General features: G+C 37.4%; 1 protein-coding gene and 1 long non-coding RNA gene across 3 annotated transcripts in view; one reads left to right on the top strand and one right to left on the bottom strand.

Annotated features, from left to right (window-relative positions):
* LOC110981066 (triple functional domain protein-like) overlaps nucleotides 1-6,641 on the bottom strand; it is an 85,096-nt gene extending 78,455 nt beyond the window's left edge. The window contains exon 1 of one of the 2 annotated variants that reach the window (XM_087134256.1): nucleotides 5,926-6,641. In XM_087134256.1, coding sequence (XP_086990382.1) covers nucleotides 5,926-5,983 — 58 coding nt within the window. In that variant the 5' untranslated portion in view covers nucleotides 5,984-6,641. Of the gene's footprint in view, nucleotides 1-1,492; nucleotides 1,748-5,925 lie in introns of those variants that run through there. The other variant, XM_087134259.1, reaches the window with a different exon arrangement.
* Nucleotides 1-12,643, top strand: part of LOC147799757 (uncharacterized) — a 108,079-nt gene that overhangs the window by 80,971 nt on the left and 14,465 nt on the right. The gene's annotated exons all lie outside the window — the stretch shown is intronic.

Genomic DNA, 12,643 nt, shown 5'->3' with positions numbered 1-12,643 from the left:
AACTGGAAAATACAACATGTGATTAAGCAATATTGATGCAAGAAAAGGTGAAAGATAAAAATCATTTGTATTTAGGATATTTCCTCCCCCTATTTGGAACTGGAAGGATATGAAAAGTGGACAATAATGATGAGTGCAAGTTATCAGAATTAAATCAATTCATTTGGATTAATTCACTAGCATTCTCTAAAAGAATCCCTCCCCCCAAAATAAAACTCAAAATGAGGCAAAAACGTATATGGAAAATCCCACCTACTCACTAGCTTGTAATTGAAAAGTTGATATACTGTTTTGCTTATTATTCCAAATTAGCAAAGCTGGCTTGTTTGCATCATGCCTGCAACTACAGAATATGATTAATGAGTGTACCAAGCCATGCGTAATAAATTCACCTTTTATGGCCAGAACAATCACCAAAAGCAATAAGTTGTAAAATCTCTAAAAAGGCAACGTGCGCAATTAACATGTTTCAATACAACCTACAGCTTTGCACAACTCCTTGGTTAGTTTTGTTTATTTGTATTTTGTATGAGAAAACATACACATACCTTAACACTCACTTGATCATTTTACAGAAATGTTTCTTCATGCGTGGTTTTCCACCTGATATTTAAGGTTATCAGTTAGTGGATTTACTTTCCATTCATATATAACAGGACTTTTTATTAAGAGATATTCTACTGTTTTTTTGTAAATATAGAAGTGCTAAATGTGGAGAGACAAGACAGATTCTCTTTACATTTGAACAATAAAACAATTGATATCGATGACAGGAAAAACATTTGATACTTTTGGTTTCATTTACATTATTTTTGCTTACAAAGAGTGTGGTTGCTGCAGACAAGAAACTAGACAGATAATGAGACCACTAAAGAAACAGTTGCTAATCCCTCTCTACACCCATCCACAAAACAACTGGCATCTAAAAAAAACCACTTCTTATTACCACCATCTGCCTTGAGATATGAAAGGCTGAAATTGGGAATACTAACAATACTTCAACAGTGTAAGTATTGACGTACAGGGTACATGTACTGGCATAGTCTGAATGAAATCTACATCAGAGAATGCTGGGAGGGAAATGAGATACAAAGACCCAAACAGCTGATCAAAAGCACCTTCCTACGAGTATCAGATGTCTACCATTGTCTACCATGATTCCCACGATGATGCGACTTGGACTGAACAGTGAACCCCCCAATCCAAAAATTAATACACGTAAATAAATGGGATCTAGGCCAGATATACACACACATGCTGCGGATGAACAATTCAGAACTACTGAAAAAACCTGGATATAATTCAGTATATATTCACAAACACCTGTCAAGATTTTAAAACATACATAAGGTATAGTTGAGAATCAATGAGGACATTTCTTCTTAGTATTTTTGGTAATTGCAACACAATGCATGAAAGTGAAACTTCGAACTTAAGTCAGCTAGAAAGTTCCTAATGAAAATCACAGATTTTGAGGGACAAGCAGACATACCATTATACATGTATGTGAAGGAGATGACACCATCAAAAGCAGAGCTTTCAAAATGCAGCAAAACTCACTCACAATTGCTTGAGTAAATTCCATGCGAGTCTTTTCCTCCAAATAGCTAAGCTAGGTTCACACCATCAGTTACGGACACACACGAAGTATGCCATCCGTGTATAATCAGCCATTTACAGCAATACTGGTACAAGCATGGCACGACCCAACACTTAATTTATGTTGATCTATACCTTTGCGGGAGATTGATGACAAGAGAGAGGGATGGCCATGAGGCTTGATTTGTCAAATTGACCTCTATCAGGTATTCATGTATTTACAGTGACCTTTTAGATGTAGGAGGAGTTTAGTATGTGCAATGCCCTCATTGGCCCCTGTGCTGAATTGCACAATGATCCTGTGTTTGACAGCAGTAACCACTGGAGGTTTCTGGACCACATTCATCTGCATAATGACTGCAATTGTGTTTTAGGAGTTATTGTAACACTCTTTGTAACAAATAATACTTCATTTTTTGTCTTTGAATAATGCTGGAGTTGACATACAAGATTTCTTGAATTCTCAGATTTTGTAAAAGTTTGGATGACCCTACATTAACAAAAAAGTACTTTGGATATTTGCTTGAATATTGCTTTCTGAGAAAGACAAGTAAAGTCGACATACAGTGTTCCTGCCCTCAAAATTTCTTGGACTAAATAAGTTCAGGCCATCTTTGTTGACCAAATAATTAGAGCAGCCTATTAGCCTATTTCATGTTTATTGTAAACAATGTTATTTGTGGAGGATCAAAAATTAATCTGGTTCTTCAAAATTAGCTGAGATGAATGTCTAATAGTTTCTGAAATTGAATGAGAGATGTATGCCAAACAAGCTGCTTTCTGATACTGTGCACTGACTCCTTTACCAATATTCTTTCTCCTCTTCTTGGCTCAAACTACTCCTTTGGTTCATGAGGCTGTATATGTACATACAGCACACACTGATCTAATCGGTCCTCTCGCCTATCTTGATTAAACTGCCATCAATCGTTCCTGATCAAGCACACTCCTCACTTATAAACACGTACGCTTAAGGCTGTTGAGCTGCTCCTTTCTTTCATCCAGAAATGTCAGCGATCACCGCCAGGAACATTGTGTTTATTTTGCACCCAGTAAAAAGCCTTTGTGGTGTTTGGTGAATTTCTGGGGGAAATTAAGGATTTTTTTTTCCTAAGCTAAATCTCCTCAAGTCCACAAGGACAGCTGTTCTGCATACAGACTCACCATAAAACCTACCTTTTCTTTCTGTTTCTGTTTTCTCCCCCTGTGTTTTGAACTCTTTATTTTCCTTCCCCCTTTCAAAATTGTGGGGGGGGAGGTTAACGCAAGCAGTAGTTGCCTAACTTCAAAATAAATTGGGTCTGAAATAATATTACAATGAAATATCTTTCTCTCTCAAACTGTACCATTTTTCATGTATGCGAAAGGGAAACAGGATGGTAATCATTTTATTGGAAGTGACAGATGAGAATCTACATTTTTTTGGTTGCAAGTGGCATGTGCCTGAAGGCCAAGCTAAATGCTTCTCCATGAACAACGTGGCATCCAAGTTGTCAGGAACGATTTATATACACCATGATACATGTACTATTCCGTTATCTACATCCAGACTGGCATAAATTATGCAAAATAAATATGCACCTGACACCTTGTCCATGCAGGTTATAATACAGCAAGGGTTTAGAATGATTGCGATTTGCCACATTCAGCACCTCACCAGACATTTGCCAGCTATTTTTCATGTCAATTAACATGGTGAAGCTGATTCTGCTGTGTTGGAAGCAAAGTTGCCCTGATGGAATTTCATCTAAATCACATTCCAATTCCCAAGTTAATTTATCAAATGTAAGGATCTCTGCAGAGACACAGAGAAACCTTTATGCTAAATGCTAAATCTTATTACACAATAATCCCAATTCACATTGCACCAGGCTAAAAGCTTTTTACCATGCTTCCTTTGCACAATTTCCTTCTTATTCTGTTTTCCTTGTCATACTAAGTGTATATACATGTAACTAATGCACTAAATTCATATTTCTATTTGGAGCATTTAGTCTGATACTTTTCTCAGCGTATCTACAAATAATGCAACCAGTCTCATTCATGACAGAACAACAACGCTGAAGAGAGTATCAAACATCAATTGACATTTCCCTGTATGCTTCAGACATAATTCAAATGTAGTGTGCATATTTTAATCATACTTATGACTTTCCTATGCATGTAGAATCATGTTCCTAAATTGCAAAAAATGGAAAAACTGGAGACAGCTGTTTCAATATAGCACATGTTGACACAGCGGTAATAATCCGTGTACTTATGGACAGCCAATAAAACAGCTGGGTTCATTTCAGTCTCAGTATATCTAATGAAGGAGAAATCCTGGACAAGATTTGAATGTAGGTCTCTACATGTACATGTAGGTCCAACAGGTCATTTTGTGAAGAAATTGATGAACTAATTCAGATGTTGGACCAAGAATTACATGTAGGATCTATGAGGGCAATGCTGGAGTGGTAGAGGTTAGGAATGAGAACCCCTCCTTCCAGCTCCGCCCAACTCACAACACACAATTTACTTTCAGTCTACAAATTCTACCTAAACCCTTGTTAAAACCTTGAAGTACAGTCCCCTGCAAACTTTATTTACGGCCTCCTGATAAAAAGCAGCAAGTACCATTGATCCACAGATTAGCAGTTGCTTCTTTAACAATGGGCTACAGGCATAATGTTCCTCGCAAATCTGTCTTTTAACAATGGGATCTGTGACGCTGTTCAAATGATCTTGCTGCAAAAACAGACTTCAACATTCTGCAGTGAAAAACTGGGTTCTTAACCACAGAAAAACATGAATGATTCAAAATTTCCCATAAACCAAGCAAGACATAATGACAGACTTTGAACATTAATATTCCATACTAATATTGATTAATCGCTATTTTCTAATATGAATAGTGTATAAGCCAGGATAGCATCATTGAGAGTTACAGCGTAGCAGCATCACACAGCGAGCTATGATAATAAACCTCAGACTATTCCACCCAGCCCTCACACTTGGGCCACATTCATCTTCACTTCAGGGGATCATCCAAGGTGATGCAACTTGCACTTTTTGCATATGTTCACTCCAGAGAAAGGCAATATCCCCTACTGGTCTGACTGTGTCTTCTGTTACACCTCTTCCCTCCCTTAATAGTGTTGCCCTGTTAAGGGTCCCAGGAGGGCTTTTAGTTAGTGTGATAGAAAGACAAAAGCAAGTGTATATGAAAAGGGGGGGGTTGGATACCAATTACCCACACTTGTTCGTCCCTATAAATGTTACAAGAGTTCGCCCTATTTTAGTTAGCAAACATGAATTAAAAGTTCTTCACTTTCCTCCAAATGCATTAAATTACAATTCCACTCTTCAGAAGTCACCAAAAGCAGTGCTACTTTGTTTCTATGACTGCCCAAAGAAATTACTTTCTGCTATCGATATCCACATGCTCGACAAATGTTCACATTCAGTCTGATGAATCAGTCATGAGAATATTCCTCCTCAAAACCTATCTCCTAGCAAATGCATGCAGTTTGATCATGACAAAGTGCAGTGGACTAAGACCATTCACTGTCACAGCCATCCCAAACCTTGGAATTCCCCTCCATCTACACTGATATGTTCTGAGGATAATAAATCAGATGGAATCTGACAATTGTTTAAACATTCTCAACCCATCCCTACATTTGTTTATGTGCAAATTCGCCCAATTCCAATCAATTGACTGTGCATCGATTGTACAAAACACATTCTAACTTTCACAACATTATTTTTTTGTGAAGGGGTGTTTTTCACATCAATATAACTGAGCACTGTCATAAACAAACAACTGGGCACTGTCAGAAACAAACAAACATTTTTTTAAACTCCTAATGGATCCAACTTGATTAGTGATTATTTGTGAATTCAATATCCTGAGGGAAACAATTGCAAAGAAATCAGAGGCAATACAGCATGATTTTCCCTCAGTTAAACTGAACAACTCCTGGATAGACGTAACTTCAAATTAGTTCTAACTTATCTGATTCCTTCCCACCTCCCCCACACATGTAGAAAAAACAGCCACTCAAAAGAAATAAAAATTGTCACATTTTGCTAGCGGTGTACATATATACGAATAACTCTCACAATTTTTTTTTTCCTTTTCTTGAGCCTCTTTGTTCCAGACTGGGGGTTGACAGCAGCTAAAACTGCTCCATTTGAAATGATAATAATGGCTTCCCCTTTCGATTTCCAAAAGGTTGAGAGATCAATAAGTAATTCATGAGTCAAATGAAGAAGGGAACTTACAATTGTCCTGCTAAGGTTTAGTTTCAAACCATGTTTATGTTGAGTATCAAATAAACTTACTTGATTTGTTGCCAGATGATCCTAGACACAATAAAAGACGCTGCATGTTTGCCTTCATCCTTCCCACGACAGCAAAATAAACATTCAAAAAGGTTGCCGACAAGTTTAAAGGTGTTTCCACTCCAAATAGATAAAACAGAGCAGCATCAGGTTGAAGAAAACAAATTCTTCAGCGCGGATGGACTAGTTGAAGATTGCAATTTCCTCACACTGGAGAAGTTTTTTTTTTGACAAAATAACGGCTGTACACCAGAAATCTCACGTCAGTGTTGTGCATTTCTTGAATCGTAATTGTCATACACAAGAACTGCATTGGATTCAAGATTCACATGCTACGTACACGGAATAGATATTGTGAAATGTACTGGAGAACAGCATGATTGCCGCAATAGACTGCTTCACTGACAAGAATGCGGTTTGGTGGTCAAACTACATGTACTACAGATGGGACAAGGATATAACTGTTACCAGATCTTAGAATTGCATTCATCAGCGAAGTCAAAGAGGATGCAAGTCCCCAGGCAAGAATGCCCAGTATCCAGGATGGATTGCATGCTCACGGACACCAGAAGAAGGAATGGCACACAACCTGGCCTGGTAATTCTTTATAGCTTCATGAGATGCAACGGATGCAGTTCTTGAGAGGTGACAAAGCAAATAAACACATCCTCAAGAAATGGGAGCGGTGCACCCTCATGCCAAAGTTGACCCCACCAGAAAAAAGGGAGATGGAACTAAAAAAAATGAGGAAATGAAGCACAGATCAAAGCGACGTGACTTTGCAGTCTTCAGCAAAGCCACGAAAGACAAGAGGATGTTTGGAAACAACCTATTAGAGATGAAAGGACCGAGGATTCGTGGAATGAACAATGTTCTAGGAAACTCATACACTTGATATCGTGGAAGTCACATCCTGCTTCACTCGGCTGGCTCAGGAACAAACAAGACCCATAAGCTGTCAATCCATTGACTAACATGCCCTGGATTCAAACCTGTGTTATAACTAGTCTAATAACTCTAGAATCTGATGACACACTTGGCCAGTATTCCTCACTTTGAATGTTTCCTGTCTCTGTTCCAGCTTGTGTTTCGGCCAAAGCTTGCCTTCCAAGAATGCTGATGACATCATGCTAAGAACTAGTTGTCAGCTACAGCCAGTAATGAAAAGACTGCAAAGACCACTGGACAGGAAGTTGCCCGCATTGAAAGCATTATGCTTAACTGTTGACAAAAATTCTCCAGAACAATGTGGTTTTTGTTGTCTGACAACACAGCAGGATTTTCATCTCATTTTGTCATTACAATAATGACAACCTCTAAATATGCGCATGCTGAATTCCGATAAAGAAATCTTGAGCAAGAGATGCTTAATAAATGATTACTCCTTGCAGAATGTAAGGGCCTATCTTGACAAATCCTGATGATATGAGGCCCTTTCCTTGCACACAAGGTTTAAACAAACAGTTAATTTGCTTGGATCTCAAATTTTTTTTTCACTTGTGTGTTTTTCTCCTGGAAGGAGATCACACAGCTAACCATTTCTGAAAATTAATTCCCGGTTTTGGCATTGTTCAAGGATTAATTTCCTCTGTTCATTCAAATTGTTAAGTAACCATTTTTTTACTCTTTCAAAGACTACTGAAATTTTTTTTGAAGATAATCATTTAAATACCAGTCTTTCTTACAAGACATACAATTTATTTACAAGGTATCTCAGATATTTTGTACTTCAAAAAACCCCAAGCTACGCTATTTGTCTCGCCAGGAAGAAGTGAATCCAGTTGGAACATGTAATTATCATTTCCACTCCAACCCCTCCCCATCTTGCTCTCAATCTACATTCATTCTCATTCTATGAAGTCATCAGGTTCATGGTCTCGTTCAGGTCTAGAAATGCTGGCGTCCATTTGCAATTACCCTACAGGGCCGAGACGTAGACTAGTACATCCCAAGTAGAGCTCTAGCCAAATTGATATCATGCTGGCCGTTGAGAAAGGAGAACAGACTGAAAGCTATGTGTACGTATCTATAATGAGGCCTATAGAAACACAAAAAAGAAATGGGAAAACTGGTGAGTCCAGAGAATGTTCTTGCAGTGCACTCGACAAGGTCTTCTTGATTTTCCTTCCATATATGAGGGAATTGGATGCTAACTGGAACATTAACATCATTTAATCTGACATATTCTTGGTTATGAATGTCTTCACATTGGGCCCTAATTGGATCTATCAGGACATGTCATTATGTTGGCGTGATAAAACCACCCACAAGCAGTGAATTCACTTACTCTGCATTAGTCATGAGTCACATCAATTTCTAACTCAATTCAGAGTGGAGTCAGGATCCAGTAAACAGAATTTTCATTAAGAAGAACTTCCATTTATTGTTTCAAACAAATTATGAATTACACGTTACAAATAGCTTTAACACTTCTTACTATGGTCGGTTACTACCCAACACTACTTACACTAAGAGTTGTTCCAGGTGCAATGTAAAGGCTTCAATTTTCAATTCAACGTTGCCAAAAGCACGCAGACGCAACTGAACAAAATTCCCATTCCTTCAGAAACACTGATTTCTGATTTAATAACATGCTAGGCGTGCCGATGCAAGAGACTTGATTTCCCTATCTTTTTAATGACTTTCCTTCTGGCGCGACAGTCAATTATATTTCATTTTTTCCAGCATCCAGTAAGTACCTGGCTGATTCTGCAGACCACATACATGTATCTATGCTCCATTTACTCTAGGATATCTTATATTGCCCAGGCTCTTTGTGCTACTGTTGGCACAGTTCATCTTTTGCAATATCAACATTTGGATGAGCCTTCTCAATAATCCATATCTCAGATCTGTTTCCAATGCAATTATTCTGCAGGCTTCAAATTAAAAATCAAATGTGACTCTTTAAAGAAATGTGATTATATCAATGGGTAGGATTACACTCTTATAAAAGCTGGCATCAACTGGATTACGCATTGCTGGAACACCAGCTTGCATATTTTAATCATTTCCTTTTCCAACACAATGAATATTCAGACATATTTTTCAGTTGATTAGTTCATGGAAGGAAAGTCACATCAGTAAAACTCTACTGGTGGAATGCCTTCACAAAAACATATCCATTGATTTTAAAACCATTTAAAATCAATTCACCTTTCAAATCCCAATTTCGTTGAACAGTGAGTAAAGAAATGAAGACACGGTGTCTGTTGTCATTCAGGGTATTGAAAGAATAATTCATGTCTGGTTTGCACATGCCAATTCCATTTCAGCCACACAGCTGATCCAGAGGCAGACACAAAAATATCTTAAAGACAGGGCTAAAGAGTGGAATTATCAAAACGGCCAAAGAAAGTAAAAAGAATTCTAATCAGTTCTAAGTCTTTGCATTTAAATAAGAGATTAATTTCTTCAGTTCAGTATTTTGATTTGTTTTCTTTTGTAATTCCTTGCATACTGCCAAACAAATAAGATTAAATTTAGTAATTCCTTACATAAAAGTTGAGTTAAATTATATTTGTATTGTTTGGCACGGTATTCATTTCATCTTAATACTCTGGTAATTTTCCTACCTCAAAACAACCTATTTTGAAAATTTTTAAATTCAAAATTTATTTTGTCCTCTTACAGCTACAAGCAGTTGAATCCTCATGATTTCTAGCTTTCATAAGGCAATACAGAGCTTTATACAGCCTAAGAACCCTGGCCTTGCTGTAGGCAGGGCACAGCCTCATGCATGTATTTCTCACCTTAAGATGTTTGGACAACAGCCCTAGAGTAACTCAGATCCCCAGTGTGGGTGTGAGAGACTTCTATGTGTGGGTGTTAGACAGGTAAAAAAACACACGGTAATTGAACAATTGAGCTAAAAGTTTACAGCTTACACTCAAACTCATATAAAAACATCTACAGATATTAGGCTTGGATGGTCTTGCATTGGACGTGATAAAAATATTGCTATATTCACTAATATCGCAATTTTCTTTGAAGCGAGGTTATTAAGCGTACATCATCAGAAAGCAGCAGTGATAACAGTGGCATTCACTGGGAAAACCAACAACTACAGACCAGCATGATGGTTGTTGTCAATGTGGCAAACCCCCTAAACTTAAAAAGTATTTTCATTTATTAATCCATTTATTTCAAACAGCCAGTCAGCTGGACAATCTTGTTTTATCTCTCTGCTGTAAGTGACAATGCAGACATGATGCTGGATGAGTTGCACACATACCAACCAAAAGAATGGAGTGAAATATGACGATATCGTGGTTTTCTGTTTTCTCAATGGCTTTTACAAGTATTCCAAGCATACTGGTACCAGCAAGAACACAACAGTACTAAAATTCCGTAATTCCATAATACCAAAATACCATCCTAGCCTAAAAAATGTGTTAAGTATGAAATTAGCGTGAGAATGAATTTGTATCATCTAGTCCTATATACATTCAGGAAACTTATTTCAATGTTTAAAATTATTATTTGATTATTCAGCTCAAACATGTATCTAGTCCTGATAATACTTCCTTAATCATTTTTGATTATTAATTTTAGTCAACTTGGTGCTTCGGTACCTTTTTGTCCTATTTTCATACTTATAACTCCAAGTTGTGCATTAATAACATCAAATGTCAACTTTTTTGTAACTCAAAAAGGTAAAAGAAAAAAGAGGAAAAGAAAGAAATCTACCTCAAGTGTGTGGGTGGAAAGACAGAGGATAAAAACATGTTTGTACCTGGAGTTTATTATAATGTACAAATTCTCTGTAGGCAACATGCACACTGGGCACACTTTCATCAATTTCAGCACAAATGTCCTTGTTCCTATCTAACAGTTAAATTTGTCAGACTAAGTTATTGTAAGAACAGTAAAGGGAATGTGTATATATAGGCCTTTCTCTCTGCAAAGCCTAACAAAGGACAGGATTTCTAAAGAAATCCTAAATATATAAAGAGATATATTTATCGTTCTGATTAGAACATGTTCAGATGGCTGCAGCGTGGGAACTTTTTCAATAAAGCCAATCTTCACCTAAACGTGAGGCATTGGAATGATATAGTGTCTTGCTGGTGCAATTTCAAACATCTGCGATCATATTACCATACTGGCTAGCAAGTCTTTATTAGGATTGCGACATCTGATACCTGGTCAATATAACTACTGCAGATTTCTGAGGAAAGAAGCTTGTTTGTGGAAATTATTACCTCAACTCCAAAATGTGATTAATTATTGACAAAAATGATTAGCCTCATTCTTGGCAGAAAATGCATAGCCTAACAGTTTCCTAAGTTCACAATGTAAACAAATGATTCAAGTAAGTCTCTTCTTTACAAACTGTCAGACAATGTGCTAGTGGCTGATTTCACTTGTGTTTTCGACAATTTGATGCAGGAAAAACACAGCATATGTCATTTTTACAAAAACCTATGAACCTATATGAAAAAAGGGAAAGGGCTTTATTTAATTTTACAACCATTTCATAGAAAATAAAATGATAAAAAATTTTAATCAAATCAAAGTATTAGCAAAACTGACATATATTAGCAATACTCTCTGAATTTTATCATAACCCTAAAGTTTCGCTGAGTTACCATGGTAACCTCAGTTCCTTCAGAGGTAGTCTCAATGCCTCTGAAACACAACTCATGGTCACAGTTTAAACATTTGATGAGCTTGGGCTGTGTATATTGAAGGTTTTATGGAGGTGGAGATGATGACGAGTGAATTTTAAGCATGCTCCTGATGCAGATTCTGAAAGTTAGTGTCAGTGTTGGCATGATGATAGCACAGTATACTATAGTACAGATAGTTCTCTGTCCTTGATCAAATGAGCCTCATGCATATTATTCAGATAGTCTTGAGACCGGAATCTCTCCAACGCAGGCATGGTTTGATTTACGGTTCTCAAGTAGCTTCCTGAATAGCAAATCAAACACGCAATGTCCAGGATCTGGTCGAAAGGGGGGGAAATGGAGGGAATATTCCTAAAATTTGTCCCTGAAGACATCATCTTCAAAAGGTGAGGGAAAAACGGAAGATCATTCTCTTTGGAAGGGAAGACTTGAACTCCCAAGACAGAGACGCTAAAAAAACACACACACACAAATCCTGGTGCATTGGTGCCGGTTGCAATAATACTGACAACTTACAAGCGTGACTAGAAACCTTCCATGCAGTAAAGATGTGGAACCTGTGATATTTAAGAATCAGGAGCTTTTTATGAGTATTTAGAATAAAATGTAGTTCTGGCACTGAAGAAAATAGCAGGGGTGACAGGAAAGTGTGCACAAGAATTGGTACATGAAAACACAGATGCAAAGATAAACAATTGATGCAAATCAAAGATGGTTGGTTCTCCAGCATTGTTCAAATAGAAATATAACAATCGGTTGCTAATTAGCGGTAACAGATTGGAAGTGAGGGAAACATTACTTGGTTATGAAAAGGGAAAACAACTGAGAAAAAGTTCAAAAGACAAGCAAGAACTGTTGATAGGAAGCGCAATGCAGGAATCAAAAGAAACCATCAGAACTGGTAAGGGAACAGGGGGACTTGAAAAGAAATGACAACAGGTGCAGAGACAAATCCAATATATCTGGAGGAAGCCCTGCTCTACAGGCAGGAACATGTACTGGCCAAGAACTACCCCCTGGAGTTTATTCTACAGCTAAGGAGTTCTACCAGGATACAAAATATTGCATTTATGCTCTGGCAACAT

Source organism: Acanthaster planci, linkage group LG03 (genome assembly GCF_054643075.1).
Source record: "Acanthaster planci isolate LZ-2023a linkage group LG03, COTS_SCS, whole genome shotgun sequence".
Lineage (NCBI taxonomy): Eukaryota > Metazoa > Echinodermata > Asteroidea > Valvatida > Acanthasteridae > Acanthaster > Acanthaster planci.
This window is presented reverse-complemented; position numbering and strand designations above follow the sequence as displayed.